Raw genomic sequence first — 18471 nt, forward strand, 5'->3', positions numbered from 1 at the left:
AGCCAGCTGAGGAGCTGGAAAATGGCTTTTTAAGCACGTGCATTGCGAGTGCTGGAATCTGCAGAAACTACGAGGTCTAGTCGTGCGTCCTTGAAGGTCAAATGCTAAACCATCTCAGATGGACAAGGTCCTCAGATGGACATGACGATCCTGAGTATTTACATTGCACAACTGTCCCCTGTGTCTTTTTCACCAGAGTCCTTTGCCCACTTCCAAGTCTATCAAAATCCCATCCTTCCACCCGCTCAGTAGCCTAATCACAGGTGGGAAGAACATTCGACCCCTTAATGTGCTCCCTGTGCAAACAAGGCTTTGCAACAATCAGAGTCCACGGTCCAGCCCACCAGCAAACACCACGCATTGTTAGGAGGGTATTCTTCCAATATGCCTCCCTGAGGCACTCGCCCACCCACCTCTCATGTCTGCTCTGCGTCCAGAGAAGCCAAGCCCGAGACCCTCTTCCTCAAGGCAACTTTTTGAATATTTGAAAACTTGATGTTGTGCATCTCAGGGACAAATGGCTCTGGTTTATTTTGCTGCTTTTGATCTGACTGGGTTTCTAGATACAGCAGCCACTGAGTGACCCTCCACTGAAGACGGTCCCATGTGACATTGCCCTTGTCAAGCCAAGCCGGGCTACAGAGCTGGAGATGGGGCTCCAGGAGTAGAGAATGTAGTGGTTTAAAAAAAAAAAAAAAAGGAGTTCCCGTCGTGGCGCAGTGGTTAACGAATCCGACTAGGAACCATGAGGTTGCAGGTTCGGTCCCTGCCCTTGCTCAGTGGGTTAACGATCCGGCGTTGCCGTGAGCTGTGGTGTAGGCTGCAGATGCGGCTCAGATCCTGCATTGCTGTGGCTCTGGCGTAGGCCAGTGGCTACAGCTCCGATTCGACCCCTAGCCTGGGAGCCTCCATATGCCGCGGGAGCGGCCCAAGAAATGGCAAAAAAAAAAAAAAAAGAATGTAGTGGCATTATTTCCACTATAATGATTGGGATCATTATAATAAGTGCCCTAATTATTACGGACCTGGATTATTAGTTGTATGGGTCAGTGGTGAAAAACATTAAGCCACTGTATTACTTTGTATACCTTAAATAGCTAGTCAACCAAACCCCCAGGACAGTATCCACCAAGAGAGCCATCTAGCCTCTGCCACTGAAGCCCCACACAGCCACACACAAGAGGAGTAGTGATATAGGAAGTCAGATTCCTGGGTACCATTTTGGTCCACGGGCTTAGGGGGAATATCTTTGAAAGTCATTAAAGGTACCTGGGGTGGATAACTGCCCAAACCCTACTTCCTCCAATCAATTATATAGCTCCGCCTTCTACATGCAATTTTCTAGACCTCCTACTAGACGAGGCAAAGCCCCAAACTCTGGACTTGGCCATATGGGCTGGGCTGTGGATTTGGCATAATAAGTTTCCACCAGCCCTGGTGCGCTTCCGCCTTGCAGCCGTGGAAAGGACATGCCCAAGACAACCACGGCTGCTTCAGCCTGCATCCCAGAAGGAAGCGTCATGGAACACTCTGAGCCCTACGCTCCAAAGTGCATCCAGTCAAGCCAGAGCTCAGTTCACCCACACCCTGGGGGTGAAATAAGTATTTGCTACAATGAGCACTAAGATTTTGCCTTCTTTGTTACCTGGTAAAGACAGGCTGATACAGTCCCAACGCACGTGGTTTCTTGCCCTCTCTTGCCAAGTTTCCATCTTGCAAATATAATATGGGGGTTGGGGCTGCTCGCTCAGGCGAAAAGCCTCTCCCACAGCCTTGCATGGGTCCCCTTCAGAATGTTCCATCAAAAACTGTGAGATTGAGTTCTGTCAGAGGCCTCTACCCCAACAAGGACTGGAATGCCCAGCTGAGTCAGGTTTTCTGGACTCTTCGGCCTTTTCTCCCTCCAACCTAAGCAAAGGGGATGCTCTGGGGAGTTCTGCTCAACTCCCCAGAGTTTACGGGGGCAGAGCCTGAAGCCCAGTTTCCTCTTAAATAAAAGGTTTCTTGGGAGCTCCTGTCATGGTGCAGCGGAAACAAATCCAGCTAGGAACCATGAGGTTGCTGGTTCAATCTCTGGCCTCGCTCAGTGGGTTAAGGATCCAGGGTTGCTGTGAGCTGCGGTGTACGATGCAGATGAGGCTCGGATCCTGCATTGCTGTGGCTGTGGTATAGGCTGGCAGCTGTGGCTCTGATTGGATCCCTAGCCTGGGAACCTCCATATGCCACAGGTGTGGCCCTAAAAAGACACACACACAAAAAAGGTTTCTTTGTTCTCTGTGCCTTCAGGGACCTCCTGAGGACAGTTGGCTGCTGATACCATCAGGTGTCTTATGTCCCTGGAATGTTAGCATTTCAGTACAGACCTACCATTCCCAGGAGATACTGATAAATATCCCCATTCCTATTTACAAACTGTTCTTAGATCCAGTCTAGAGGTTTTTCTGGATATTGCCACCAAAAGGTTACTCGATGACCAGGAACCAGCTTTGTGAAAATCAAGATATATATAGAAATTTGTGGACATCTGAACGGCCACCTCTCTAAGTCTCCTTGGCTGTTCCAACTGCTTGTTGTAAGTAGGGTTGTGGCCGCACCACTGCTCTTGGCACAGAACACACTATTAACCCTGGACCATTCTCTCTAAGGTTTTATTTCTGTGGAATCAAAACCTCATCCTTTCCAGCTAGAAGACTATTCTAGAAGATCAAGTAAAACTCGACTTGTTCTCCTTGAGCCATCAACTGTCTTTGGCTTTGATACCTACATCTATCTTATTCTTTCGTTATTTTTTGGTCATGCCCACGGCATGCAAAAGTTCCCAGGCCAGGAGCCACAGCAGTGACACCAGGGAACTCCCTCTAACTCTTATAATTCTAAAACATAAGCTCTTGTTGCTCTCTTTGGCTTCTTCTCCAAGGCTTCACTTTTCTGGGTGTTGGACATTCTGATACTGATATTCCTATCCTGTGATACTGTTAAGCAGTCAAATGTCCCTCTTTCCTTTTTTTGCACATTTTTTTTTTCCTAACAAAATCTCTGCTCACAGGAGACTGCTTTGTACAGCACTACATCTCTTTGTTCCTCGCTGGGAAGATTTCTTACTTGGCCATCAGGATTTTATTTGCAAGGACGGGCAGCTTCACCAAAGCCACATTCTCTTTTACAGTCTCTGACTTGTGAATCACATTCATCTTTTTTTCTAAATTCGTTGCAATCTGCTCTCCTTATGGCCTTCTCGTCGTTAGCGTAATGGTCTTTTGCCCTCAAGATCAATGAAATTCAGAAATCAATCTGGACCATAATGAAAAATATAATGAAATACACTAAAAATGTTCATTTCTGTGACCCAATAAAATTTACTTCTGTCAAAATGAAAGAAAGCAAAATACAGGATGGAAGGAACCTTATATTCAAAAACATTTGCGGTATTATTCATAGGCATCAATAAATGAAGTCAAGAGAGTTGCCTGACAACAGGAATTAGGTAAATCATTTTTCAGTCACCATCACAATAAAGTATTACCCAATAATTTAAATGATCCTTTGAATAATTTAAAATAACATAAAAATTAAATAACTCTGTTCAATATTAAAACAATCAAGGTATAAAAATTACTTCCAAAATGTTCAACACTATATAAGGAACTATATTCTATATGCAAGCATATACTGTACACGACTTTTTTAAAAATTAAAATAAACACCCAAACATGAAGGGGTGAGTTTTGCATTTTGAGACTATAAATAGTTTTTCCTTCTTGCCTTTTTCTGTAGTCTGCCCTTTTCTTTAATAAATACACTATGTTTTTCTTACTATAAAAACTTTTACAAGGAGTTCCCGCTGTGGCACAGAAGGGTTCAGAATCCAACTGCAGCGGCTTGGGTCACTGTGGAAGTGCAAGTGTGATCCCCACAGCCTGTGTGCAGTGGGCTAAAGGATCCAGCATAGGTCACAGCTGCAGCTAAATTCAGTCTCTGGCCTGGGAACTTCCATATGCCACAAGTGTGACCATTAAAAACAAACATAAAAAAAAAAACCTTTTACAAGAAAATGAGAACTAGGGAGTTCCCACTGTGGCTCAGTGGTAATGAATCCAACTAGTATCCATGAGGACTTGGGCTCGATCCCTGGCCTCACTCAGTGGGTTAAGGCTCCAACATTGCCGTGAGCTGTGGTGTAGGTCGCAGACGCTGCTCAGATCTGGCATTGTTGTGGCGTAGGCTGGCAGCTATAGCTCCAAGTTGACCCCCTAGCCTGGGAACTTCCATATGCCTCAGGTGTGGCCCTAAAAAGACAAAAAAAAAAAAAAAAAAAAAAAAGAGGGAGAAAGAACTAAATCCAGAGTAGCAGTGTCCATCTTTCCTACACTCTAATACATTAAATTATCTGCCTGGCTGACTGAGAACATTCTCATGCTCTGCCCGAAACATCACGTAGAAAAGAATACGATGTTTCAGTGGCGAACTCTGCACCCTCCACAGCACATCCTCCTGGACCATCAGAGTCCAACCTGTATGTGTATGTTGTCTCTAAGCCCCTTTGCCACTCTTCCTAACGTGCACATGACAGATAAATATGCAAATTCTCTCCAGTCTGGTAGGGACCTTAAGTGACTTCCTCCCACTGTGGGAAAACCAATTGGTCTCCATTTACAAATGATCTCAACACTTCTTCGCTTTATAAAGACACCTGCGCCATGCTGACTGTCTGGTTCTCTCCTAACATATGAGTAAAATAAACTCCTTCATATGGGTTCCCTTTTACATCTGCATGAGATGTTATTATTCATCTTTCTTTTCTTTTTTTTTTAATTTTTTATTTTTGGTCTTTTTGCCATTTCTTGGGCTGCTCCTGCGGCATATGAAGGTTCCCAGGTTAGGGGTTGAATTGGAGCTACAGCTGCCAGGCTGCACCACAGCTCACAGCAACGCCAGATCCCTAACCCACTGAGCAAGGCCAGGGATCGAACCCATAACCTCATGGTTCCTAGTCGGATTTGTTTATCACTGTGCCACGACGGGAATGCCTCTTTTCATCTTTAACAGTCTAAAAATTTGCTTTGTTTCACTGAGGACATAAATGAGAAAAACTAGATAATAACCCTTTATACTTCTGAAGATAAGGCCATTTTCATCTAGATGAAACCACCAAGCCTTGCCCCTACCCCCCATCCTACTGCCTTGCCCCCTCTTCTAATCACAGCAAGAGTTTTTCTTCATAGTTCCTGCCCAGCTTGTCTCCATTTTTGAGGCAGAAAGCAAAATGAGGATACAATTCCAATCAAATCAGGAGGGACAGAGGCATTGATGAAGATCATTACATCATACTGGTCTGATTCATCTCCGTATTATCAGCATTGGTATTCACATAAGCTCTTTTCAATGACTCAGGCACAACTTATGGTTCATGCTATGTTTTTCCCGAGTTTATCTGTTCCTATGATTATATCTTCTAAGTAGGTTTTTCAGGCAGGCTCAAAAAAAAAAAAAAAAAAAATTCAGAGTCACCTGAAACTTTCACTCATTCAATAAATATTTAGTGAGCCCTTACTACATGCCAGTTATTATTCTCATCTCTGGGGATATAGCCTCAGCCTTGAATGGTGTTTAGAGAAACAGGCCACGTTACCGTCATGGGAATTCACTCTTATATTTAACACAGAACAAAACCAGAGGTCTCAAAGGTGATGGGTGGAACCAGGACACATTTCCCACATCAAGAAATAACTCAACTGAGAAAGAAAATCCACAATATAGCCTTGGGTAAAGGATAAAAGTTCCACCAACATGGGAATGTAAATTGGTGCAACCACTATGGAAAACAGTAGAGGTTCCTCAGAAAACTAAGTATAGAACAACCATATGATCCAGCAATCCCACTCCTGTACATATATCCAGAGAAAACCATACTTTGAAAAGATACCCCATATTCATAACAGCACTATTTTCAATGGCCAAGACATGGAAGCAAGCTAATTGTCCATCAACAGATGAATGGATAAAGAAGATACGGGACATACACACGATGGTATATTACTCATCCATAAAAAAGAACGAAATAATGCCATTTGCAGCCACATGGGTGAACCTAGAGATCACCATGCTAAGTGAAGTAAGTCAGAGAAAGACAAACATCATATGATATCACTTATATGCGGACTCCAAAAAAAATGGTACAAATGAACTTATTGGCAAAAGAGAAAGAGGCCCACAGACATAAAAAACAAACTTATGGTACCAAAGAGGAAAGGAGGGAGGCAATAAATTAAGAGTTTGGGACTGGCAGAAACATGCTACTATATATAAAAGAGAAAAATGACGAGGACCTACTGTAGAGCAAAAGGACCTATATTCAATACCTTATAATAATCTATGAGGAAAATGAATCTGAAAAATAATATATGCATGTAACTGTGACTCACTTTGCTGTACACCAGAAACTAACACAACGTTGTAAATTAACTATACTTTTCCACCCCCCAACACACTATCATTCTATTTTAGTCCCAAATAACACTTTAAAAAGAAACAAACCAACCCAGCTCTATGAACACATATACTGGAAAGAAGGGGGGGGTGGTCCTTACCTCTTTTTTCTCACCAGTCTGTTCAGCAATCAGCTGGTCAAACACAGCTCCAAATTCTTCATGGATTTTCTGCATCTCATTGATATGACTTGCAACCTTATTCATAGTCTTGATGGCCACTAGAAGAAAACAGGTGTGGAAGTAAAGGCACCGGCGATCTAGAGACTCTGGGGGAGACGTGGGCAAGGTGCAGACCTCAGGGGGCCCAGGGCTCACCGTCCAGGTGGTAGTGCTCCTCGCTCTCTGCATCTGTCAGGGCGAAAAGCTCCTTCAGCAGAAGCGGGTACTTGAGGATCCTCTGGATGGGCTTGATGAGGTAAGACTCCAAAGTGGACGAGTGCTGCTGCTTCGGGTTCTGGGCATCCAGGAACGCCTTGAAAGCCGTGTCCGTCTTGGCTGGAAGAGTTTAAAAAACAGGTTGTCTGGGAATTCCCATTGTGGCGCAGTGGTTAACGAATCCGACTAGGAACCATGAGGTTGCAGGTTCGATCCCTGGCCTTGCTCAGTGGGTTAAGGATCCAGCGTTGCCGTGAGCTGTGGTGTAGGTTGCAGATGCGGCTCAGATCCCATGTTGCTGTGGCTCTGGCATAGGCCGGTGGCTACAGCTCTGATTTGACTCCTAGCCTGGGAACCTCCATATGCCGCAGGAACAGCCCAAGAAATGGCAAAAAGACAAAAAAATAAAAAATAAAAAAATAAAAAACAGGTTGTCTGGGTGGGAGGTTCAAAGGACTCCCCTCTCACCGGTGCATTCACTACTCCCAAGGTGCCTTTTCACAGGACTGAGAGTTGTCAGGGGAGGGAAGGCGGGACAACTGGTAGGGCCTGGCAATCAGATTTATTCATTTCTTTGTAGGGAGGCCCAATGAGTTCAGGGATAACAGAGTTTATAAATCCTACACACAGCGATTTTTAGAGACTGCTGTTCATTGTCCTTGTATTAAGAATGCCTTCTTACTCTGAGAGTGTGACATCTAGGGCCTTATAAACCCTGGGGAGACTGCCTCCCCAGAGCTAGCCAACTCCTAGAGAAGGTAAAGAACTCATTTAGAAGCATGCCTTTCCCATGCACACCAACCAATCCAGAGTCACCTGACGCCGTCTCTCTTCTATTAGGCTCTTACACTCCAATACTGGATGCAAACTATTGCATTTGGAATGGATAAGCAATGAGGTTCCTATTGTACGGCACAGGGAACTATATATCTAAACCCTTGTGATGGAATGTGATGGAGGATAATGTGAAAAAAAGAATGTGTATAAATGTTTCACTGGGTCATTTTGTGGTCACATTTGCTCAGTTGTCACAAATCAACTATAAGAAAAAAGTTTTTTTAAATATTCCCCCTGCCCTAATCACCCCAGGACCAGGTACCACATAATGCAGGACAGCCTATATGCCCCAGAGCCTGCTGGAATTGTTCCAACTAGCTTATTCTAAATCTGTTTACCCTGCCTCACCCTTCCTTCCTGCAGAGACCACAATAAAAGCTCTTGTCCATGTCCCCCCCTCATTCATTCTGCCTCCTCGTGGGCCCTGGTGCTTCCCCGGGTAGCCCTGCATAGTGTGCCATGCACCCCCTTCTCTTGGGAACCATGAGTAACAAACTATCTTTTTGATGGCAAATATCTCCTCATCTGCTGACCTCCCCATATCTGAATAATAAGAAAGCTTGCATTTTAAAACAGGCTTGGCCCGGTTTTACCCTGATTTTCTAATCTTTCAAGCACTTCATTGCTGATCAAACATCTTTTGAGAAAAGGCAAGGAAAAAAAAAGAAAAGAAGCAGCAGCAGCACCTTGCAGCTCTGGTAAGTGGAGCAAGGCTGATCTCCTGCAGCGAACACCTTTTAAGATCTGTTGTATGTTAATTCAGTGTTACCAGCCATTGGGATTTATCTCAGAGGGGGACATTTATCTGACCTAAGGTGACAACAGCAGCACTTTCCTCACCAGCCAGGGCTTTTATCTGTGTCCCAGCTGGGTTGAAAAGCAGCCCTGGGGAGTTGTGGGTCCCCAGACAATCAGAAAGCTACCTGTCACTGGATAATTAGGAAGACACAGCTTATGCCTTCCAGGTTCAAAGAAATGATAGCGAGAGAGAGAGAGAGAGAGAGAGAGAGAGAGAGAGAGACTGGCATAAAGGGAAAGGAAAAAAAAAAAAAAAAAAGGAAGAAGAAAGGACATTATATCAAAGTGACTTAACTGGAGGCATTTTTTTTTTTTTTTTTTTTTAGCTTCTGATAAAAATGTATTTCCATCTCCAGTGATTAGGAACCTTAGCTAAGAACAGAAAATGTTGTGAAAGGGCATAATGAAATTGAAAAATGATTCTTCTCACCATCTTTGTTCCATAGAGAGAAACATGAACCACGGCGGAAGGGGCGGACCAGCTTCGTAAAGAGCTCAATCTTTTCATCTCATGAAAGCTCCATTGGAGGGAAGCAGACACCACAGGTCCAGCCACCAAATCCATGAAGAGAAAGGGGGCTGGGAATGAGGTGTCTAAAGGAGGGAGTCCAGGAGTTCCCGTCGTGGCGCAGTGGTTAACGAATCCGACTAGGAACCATGAGGTTACGGGTTCGGTCCCTGCCCTTGCTCAGTGGGTTAACGATCCGGCGTTGCCGTGAGCTGTGGTGTAGGTTGCAGACGCGGCTCGGATCCAGCATTGCTGTGGCTCTGGCGTAGGCCAGTGGCTACAGCTCCGATTCAACCCCTAGCCTGGGAACCTCCATATGCCGCGGGAGCGGCCCAAGAAATAGCAACAACAACAACAACAACAACAACAAAAGACAAAAAAAAAAAAAAAAAAAAAAAAGGAGGGAGTCCAGGGGCCTGAGAAGTGAGTCCTGAGCCCAGAGTTAATGCATGAAGGCTACAGCTTCCATGGGACACATCCACAAGGGAGCCTAGAAATTCCCCTTAAAATTCTCGAGTCCAAAAAACATGGTCATGGGCCTTGAACACATCAACTCTATTTCATATCAGGGCAAAAGAGGGCACAGTTCTCAGCTCTTTGTGAGCTAAACAGCCTCACTTCCACGCAGCCGAGCTGGGAGTCTATTAAGAAGCAGAGCCAGGTACTTTTTGTTCTCGAAGAGTTCTCTTCATCCTCTTGGCACATCTGGCCATTAGAAAAATGTGGGTTATACAATATCTAATGTTTTAAGGGATGGTTTTGAAACATTCTATCCTATCAGGTGCAAAAATTAATGTTTTCGAATTAAGAAAAATCTACAGGGGCAGAATTTAATTTCATCGAGTGATTAAAAATAACACAAATTGCTTTAAGGATGGTGATGAGTGTATAATTTTACCATAGAGCAAAGTGCTCTAAAATTTTTATATCAACACTCTCATAACATTAGCATTCGGTTAAAAGTTTAAAAAGAAACACACATACCCAGAATTATATGACCAATGCAGTGCACCTAAAACCACAAATGAGGCTATATGGCAGAACATGGAAATTGCTAGGTTCCCTTTAAATTTTTATGTTGAACTAGAACTCTTCTGCATAGACTATTACTAGCCTTAAGTATGTCATTAAGTGTGTCATTATCTGGGGCAGGATCTTTGGTTACCCAGAGACCTATGTTGTATTAATATTTCTTACGATAAGTTTTGAAATAACTCAAGCTAGTTCTCTTTGGTAGCAAACATCAATATAAGTAAATGATGTTTCATATTCAGCAGCTGTTTCCATGGCAGCCACGGTGAAGTGTTAAGGCAAAGCAGGCTGATTTCCAGAGATTCTTTGAAATCAAACTTTCTCTTAGCTTCACTGTTTACCAAGGAAATGTGTCTTTAGTCCTTTAACCTATCATCAACAGCCATAGGCGGAACTATGGAAATGAACCAACTTTCTGGAGACTCTTAAAGCATTCCATCATCTTCCTAGAACACTTAGGAAAAGGAGCTTGCCACTAGAAAAATTCTAGTCTTTCCTTGCAAAATATAATTGTAACCTGAGTGATTTTCTTAAATCATCGAAACCATTTTAGTACTGATGGGGTGACTATTATCATATATCTGGGAACAAAAATAGGTGAGGGGGAGATAAAATTCTACAAAAAGGTGCATGCAGCGTGGTAGGTTATAATGAAATTAATGAAAAACAGGAATAAAGCAGGGAATTTCTAATGTTTTTGCATAATGGCAAAATGACTCATCAATTCTGGCCCCAAACAGCTTATAATGAAACTTTCATTATTAGAAAATTGACAAAACTGTTAATTCAAGATATTAATGCATTTCATTTCTCAGTACAGTTGGTCCTCTGTAGCTACAGGTTCTATATCCACAGGTTCGGCATTGTGGATTCAACCAACCACAGATAAGAAATGCTTGAGAAAAAAATTCCAGTAAGTTCCAAAAAGCGAAACTTGAATTTTCTACACACTGACAACTATTTACATGGCATCTATATTATATTAGGTATTATAAGTAATCTAGGGGTGATTTAAAGTATTTGGGAGGATATGCATAGGTTATAGGCAAACCCTATGCATCTTATATGAGGGACCTGAGCATCCTCAAATTCTGGTTTCCTTAAGGGGTCCTGGAACCAATCCCCCACAGATTCCGAGGGACAACTGTACCCTTATTTGGAACATCCACCTGGCACAACAATGACTCTTAGATTTCTATCTAAAAGCTCCCAACCAAAGTTCCCATTGCGGCTCATCGATAATGAACCTGACTAGTGTCCGTGATGATGTGGGTTCAATCCCTGGCCTCGCTCAGTGGGTTAAGGATCCAGCATTGCTGTGAGCTATAGTGTAGGTCGCAGACACAGCTTGGATCCCACGTTGCTGTGGCTGTAGTGTAGACCAGCAGCTGGAGCTCCGATTCGACCCCTAGCCTGGGAACTTCTATATGCCAAGGGTACAGCCCTTAAAAAAAAAAAAAAAAAAAAGGCAAGCCTGAAATGCAAATTGACAATTAACATGCCCACCTGCTAACCAATCCCCCCAGGACTTACCTTTCACCAGGACCTTGGGGACCTTCGTGTGGCTGGCGCAGAAGGCACTGTAGAGCTTGAAGCGGTCAGCATAATACAGAAAGGATCCCCCCAGAGAGAACAGCACTTTCTGGATTTAATGAGAAACAATACAGTTCGTTATCTGGAACTATCAGCAGGATGCAGCAGGGAGCTCACCTCTGCCTGAGCCTCCCCACAAATCAGCATCATTCACACCTGTCACAGCTTGTGTTTGCTCGCGGATGCCCTATCAGAAAGCGTATGGGCTTACACATTTGTGTAATGGATGCTGGATTTGGCTTTCTCAGTAATTACAGCCAAGATGTCACTGGTTTTCCAGACTTGTCTTTCAATGACCTAGCTGGGATGTTTGAATGTTAATGAGAAGGTAGATAGGACATTTTGAAAAAGACAGAAATGTCCTGAATTCTCTCATTAGTTCCTGTTGGGATATAGATGTGACAGAACCAAAAAAAAAAAAAAAAAAAAAAAAAGGCAGAGAATGCACATTCCTCCCAAAATAGAAAATACCTTTCCCCGATACTAATTGCACCTTCTTCAATGCCACACTTTCTTCCAGCAGGAGCAGATAGAAACAGGCTCACCCCTGGGAATTAGGAATCCTCTCCCAGCCCACACCCTCTGCCCTAAGAGGATCAAAACTAGGCGGAGCCCTTGCCTGTTAGGAATTAAACATGCCTGAGGTGGGATACTATTTATCCTACATATATAGATACTGTTTTTTTTTTTTGGCCATCCGCAGCATACAGACTTACTGCCTCTTCGGCAACGCCAGATGCTTTAACCCACTGTGCCAGGCTAAGGAGCGAACCTGCGTCCTGGCATTGCAGACACCATTGATCCCATAGCACCACAGCAGGGACTCCCATCCTATACACTTTATTTAAATATATGAAACAGGCCTTGGGAAACTATCTTTTATAGGTGTCACAATGAGTGAGTTTCATTCAGAAAGAGGTACTGCTTAGTTAGGTTGAGAATTTAAAAGGTAGATTCCAAGCTAAAAAAAAAAAAAAAAAAGTTTTGGATTTGAGTGATAAATTGGTTTCCATACAGTGCAATTTATTGCATGAACAATGCAGAGAATTCTGATAGACGGTCCATTAACAAAATAAGAAAAGGTTAATTATGAACCACACATGATTGGTAATCAGAGGCTTAAATTCATTCCCTACATGTTCTACTTTTCCTCCTTTTCAAGCCCCATCCCTCCCCGGACCTCCCCCTCTTGATGGAGAGGGTATCAGGAAGGAGAGTTTGACCCTGTAGGTTTAGTCATCCTTTGAGTCACATTCAGTAATTAAATGAGAAACATTGTAGAAGAAAAAGCTCTAGGGAGTTCCCCAGTGGCCTAACGGATAAGGATCTGGTGTTTTCACTGCTCTGGTTCAGGTTCTAGCCCTGGCTTGGGAACTCCTGCATGCTACAGAACAGCCAAAAAACCCCCAAACTAAAGACCAAAAAACCCCCCAAAACGGAGTTCCCATCATGGCTCAGTGGTAACAAACCCAACTGGTGTCCATGAGGATGAAGGCTGGATCCCTGGCCTTGTTCAGGGGGTTAAGGATCCAGCATTGCTGTGACCTATGGCTGTGGCTGCAGCATAGGCTGGCAGCTGCAGCTCCAATTCAGCCCCTAGCCTGGGAACTTCCACATGTTGCAAGTGCAGCCCTGAAAAGTGAAAAAAAAAAAAAAAAAGAAAGAAAGAAAGAAAAAAGAAAAAGCTCTAAATGTAACCCCTCACTTTAGCCATATCAAGTCAGGCGTTTAAACTTAATATTTACTAAGCACTTACAATATTGCAAACACAGATGGAACATTAAGGTATTTATTCTTCTGGCCTTAAAAAAAGATCTCAGAGCACAAAGTATGCACAACCATGAGGGCTTTATACACAAAGTCTGCATTCTCCCTCTGTTCCCCTCCTGTGGGGCTTCACAGAGTTTCTTACGGGCTAAGGGACGTGGCAGATTTTCAAAGGGGAAAATGATCAAAATTTATTTAACCTCAGAACCAATTTTTTTTCTAATACTACCTTAGTGCTACTATTGTATGTGATGCAATTTGAACATTTTAACACATTTGTGTATTTTTGGCAAATATACCATCAGGATTTAAATGAAGCAGCAGTGGTGGAAGCTGATAGCAACAGGTTTAGGAATGAACACTGACTGTCCAGAAGCCAACACAGAGGTGCCTGAGAGCAGCCCAGGGAAGCGAAGCGAAGGTCAGGGAAGAAGTCTCCAGTGACATGACATTTAAGTGAAGGTCAGGGTGGAGGGGTCCACTAAAATGGAATTACATCAGTGACTGCCTCAGAGTGAACCTGCTAAAAGGATCATGCACCAACCCATCCATCCTTAGAACAACTCTGCTCATGATACGGTCATGTCCCTATCGCAGTTCTGACACCTAAACTCTTCCAAGGGGTGGAGAGAATCTAACCCCAAAAAACTCACCGCAGGAGTTCCCGTCGTGGCTCAGTGGTTAACGAATCCGACTAGGAACCATGAGGTTGCGGGTTCGGTCCCTGCCCTTGCTCAGTGGGTTAACGATCCGGCGTGGCCGTGAGCTGTGGTGTAGGTTGCAGACACGGCTCGGATCCCGCGTTGCTGTGGCTCTGGCGTAGGCCGGTGGCTGCAGCTCCGATTCGACCCCTAGCCTGGGAACCTCCATATGCCGCGGGAGCGGCCCAAGAAATAGCAAAAAGACAAAAAAAAAAAAAAAAAAAACTCGCCGCAAATCAAAAGCTGGCCAAATGCATATAATGAATGTTAGCTACTTTAGATTAAAACCAAGTGTTTTCAGGAGTTCCCGTCGTGGCTCAGTGGTTAACGAATCCAACTGGAAACCATGAGGTTGTGGGTTCGATCCCTGACCTCACTCAGTGGGTTAAGGATCTGGCATTGCCGTGAGCCGTGGTATAGGCTGCAGACACGGCTCGGATCCCGTGTTGCTGTGGCTCTGGCGTAGGCCGGTGGCTGCAGCTCCGACTCGACCCCTAGCCTGGGAACCTCCATATGCCGCGGGAGCGGCCCAAGAAATAGCAAAAAGACAAAAAAAAAAAAAAAAAAACTCGCCGCAAATCAAAAGCTGGCCAAATGCATATAATGAATGTTAGCTACTTTAGATTAAAACCAAGTGTTTTCAGGAGTTCCCGTCGTGGCTCAGTGGTTAACGAATCCAACTGGAAACCATGAGGTTGTGGGTTCGATCCCTGACCTCACTCAGTGGGTTAAGGATCTGGCGTTGCCGTGAGCCGTGGTATAGGCTGCAGACGCGGCTCGGATCCCGAGTTGCTATGGCTGTGGTGTGGGCCGGCGGCTACAAATCCAATTAGACCCCTAGCCTGGGAACCTCCATGTGCTGCGGGAGCGGCCCAAGAAATGGCAAAAAGACAAAAAAATAAATAAATAAATAAATTAAATAAAAATAAATAAAACCAAGTGTTTTCAGGTCTGAATTTTTATTATGTTCCACATTAAGCCACTTTTTCAATTAATTGGCAACTAGGGTGATCTACTGCCCTAATTCATTTGCCAATGAACCAAACTGTATTTCAAATGGACAGCGTGACTCACCACCCTGAGAAATGAACTAAACCCAAGCAATTTCCAAACACACACAAAAAGGCACTGTATGCAGTGGTTAGGGTTCAAGGGGTATCATGTCCACAACTTACTCTTAAATGGTTCAGGGAAAAAATCATATTCTCTATTTACACACACACATATATGAAATAGGAAGGGAGAGAAAGGATAAGGCAAATGTGATCCAGTGTTAACATTTGGAAAATCTAGAAGAACAGTCTCTGGGAATTCTTTGTATTATTCTTGCAACCTTTTGGCAAGTCTGAAATTATATCCAAATAAAAATAGAGAACTATATATAATATATGTCCATATGCTTATGTGTATGAATGTGCATGTGCATTCTAAATAGCTCCTGCTGCAGAGGGACTGTGAAGAGATGTCACAGAAAAATACATTGAAGGGGCAGTCTTCACCTCAGATCCTACATGGCTGTGTATGTACAAACATGACACAGCCAGATTTCTGTACATCACAGAAGAGTCAAAGTGGATGGCAGCCCACACCTGTGCGGGCAACTGAAACCAAGGTCACCACAAATGCAAAAGTAATTCAGTGGGAAAGACCAAAGGAGAATCATTTCAAAAAATAGCACTAGAAAAATTAAGAAACTAAATATTCATAGGCAAAAAAAGTGACTTTCATACATCACACCAGATCAGAGACCTAAATATAAATCCCCACATTACAAACCTTCTCGGAGGAAACACAGGAGAAAATCTTTATGAGCCTGGATGAGGCAAAGAGTTCATAGATATGACACCAAAAGAACAACCCCCAAAAAGAACAAACTTGAAAGTTGGATTTCAGGAGTTCCCATGGCGGCTCAGTGGTTAATGAATCCGACTAGGAACCATGAGGTTGCAGGTTCAATCCCTGGCCTTGCTCAGTGGGTTAAGGATCCAGCATTGCCGTGAGCTGTGGTGTAGGTTGCAGATGCGGCTCGGATCCTGCATTGCTGTGGCTGTGGTGTAGGCTGGCGGCTACAGGTCTGATTAGACCTCTAGCCTGGGAACCTCCATATGCCGCAGGAGCAGCCCTAGAAATGGCAAAAAGACAAAAAGAAAAGTTGGATTTCAGTAATACCCAAAATTGGCTCTTTGAGAGACAATGTATGGCAAGAATAAAATATTTACAAATCACATATCTGCTAAAGGACTTATACATAAAATTTCCTAAGAACTCTCAAAACCCAATAACAAGAAAACAAATGGAGTTCCCTTGTGGTTCAGTGGGTTAAGGATCTGTCACTGTCACTGAAGTGACTCAGGTTGCTGCTATGGTGTGGTTTTGATCCCTGGCCAAGAATCTTTCATGTGCTGTAGGAGCAGCCCAAAAAAGAAAAAAAAAAAGGGAAAAAAAAAATAGGACAATGTGATAAATGGGCAAATGATTTGAACAGACACTTCACCAGGGAGGATATATTAGCACAAATTAACACATAAAAAGATACTTATTGTCATGTCATTGGAGAAATTAAAATTAAAGCCACAATGAAGTGCTTCCACATACACGGCAGAGTGGCTAAAAGTAAAAAGAGTGACCCAACCTCACTGTAAGAATGAGGAGGACCAGCTGGTGAGACTGTGCACTGTGCAACCATTTGAAAAACAGTGCAGCAGTTTCTTAAAAAGTTAAACATACACTTAACCATGTGATCCAAACATTCCATTCTAAGTATTTACAGAAATGAAAGCACAGAGTCACACTATAACTTGTACACAAATGTTCACAGCAGCTTTATTATTATTATCAAAAACTGGAAATAACTCAAATGACCAAGAAAGGGAAAAGGATCACAAAATGTAGTCTATCCACACAATGGAATACTAGTCAGCAATAAAAAAGTATAATTATATTGGGTGTAACTCAATATAATTATGTAGTAAAAGATGCCATATAAAAAAGCGTATAGGAGTTCCCATCGTGGTGCAGTGGGAATGAATCCAACTAGGAACCATGAGGTTGCAGGTTTGCTCCCTGGCCTTGCTCAGTGGGTTAAGGTTCTGGGGTTGCCTCGAGCTGTGGTATAGGTTGCAGACGTGGTTCGGATCTGGCGTGGCTGTGGCTGTGGCGTAGGTCGGCAGCTGTAGCTCCAGTTAGACCCCTAGCCTGGGAACCTCCATATGCGGCAGGTGTGGCACTAAAAAGAAGATAAAAAAAAAGTGTATATGCAATAATTATGTCCATCATTCTGATGGAGGTGATGGTTTCACAAGGGTACACATGTCAAAATTCACAAAACTGTACGCTTTAAATATATGCAGTGTATTGTATGTCAATTACGCCTTTTTTTTTTAATAGCCACACCCACAGCATATGGAAGTTCCCAGGCCAGGGACTGAATCAAGCCACAGCTGCCACCTATACCACAGCTGCAGCAATGCCGAATCCTTTAACCCACTGTGCCAGGCTGGAGACTGAACCCTTGCCTCTGCAGGGACCTGAGCAGCTGCCGTGAGATTCTTAATCCACTGCCCCATTGCGGGAACTCGATGAATCTGCTTTTTAAAAGTACGTGACGGTAACATGTAAGCCAACATCACTGTGCATGAATTAGTGAGCTTTGTCGACTGGAAACTTGGCACAGGAAATCTCTGCAATAAGGGAAAGCCAACCAAGGAGGAGGAAATAAGCTGCAAGCACCCCTCACTGAGGTACAAGTCATAAATTCTCATTAAGGCTACAAGGACACCGTGTGCTGGAAGACTGTCTTCTGCCCAGATAACGATATGCATTTCTATTAACCAGTTTCCCAGAACAAGATAAATTAATTGGTTTATCAGCAAACCAAGAGTGCTCGTCTAATTTGCTAATAGCATGCAGGAAAGGACACTGCATAAACAGAGCAAAAGCTGGGTGCATCTTCCAAAGTAGAAGCCAGAAGATACACCAGCTTAATGTATGTTGAAGGCACTGGTTTTACCTTGGCCAGACAAGCGAGGCAGTCAGCTCCCCTCCCAGACCTCCCTTTAGGAGTATGGACACATCGACTGGCAGTCGGATGAAGACTCAACACCACAGCAACAGTGCCTCCTGGGACGTGCATTCAGGAGATTGGACTTGACCTTTAGCAGAGCCCACCCTGGACATCAGGAGGCAGCTATACACGACTTGAGGATGAGGCTTACCTTGAATTGATCAACTTTCTCAAGCTTTTCCAGATCAGGTACCAATCTCACTCCATCTTCCAGAGTTTTCAGGAATTCTACTTGAAACTCTACCATTTCAGTTAAATTTCCAAAGAGCACATCAAGCTGGAAAAGGCAAAGGAATTTCATCAACCCCA

The 18471-nt window shown here is 43.6% G+C and overlaps 1 protein-coding gene across 10 annotated transcripts in view; it reads right to left on the reverse strand.

The window, feature by feature from the left end:
• Window positions 1–18471, reverse strand: part of TIAM1 (TIAM Rac1 associated GEF 1) — a 461825-nt gene that overhangs the window by 19801 nt on the left and 423553 nt on the right. For all 10 annotated transcript variants that reach the window (XM_084991933.1, XM_084991930.1, XM_021070906.2 and 7 more), the window contains 4 exons: window positions 18314–18439; window positions 11572–11680; window positions 6804–6983; window positions 6588–6706 (listed from right to left, as the gene is read on the reverse strand). In XM_084991933.1, coding sequence (XP_084848059.1) covers window positions 6588–6706; window positions 6804–6983; window positions 11572–11680; window positions 18314–18439 — 534 coding nt within the window. The remainder of the gene's footprint in view (window positions 1–6587; window positions 6707–6803; window positions 6984–11571; window positions 11681–18313; window positions 18440–18471) is intronic.

Source organism: Sus scrofa, chromosome 13, assembly GCF_054392235.1.
Source record: "Sus scrofa isolate SSC_HxYL_T2T_F1_AM1 chromosome 13, Sscrofa_HxYL_maternal_Yorkshire_Landrace_v2.0, whole genome shotgun sequence".
Lineage (NCBI taxonomy): Eukaryota > Metazoa > Chordata > Mammalia > Artiodactyla > Suidae > Sus > Sus scrofa.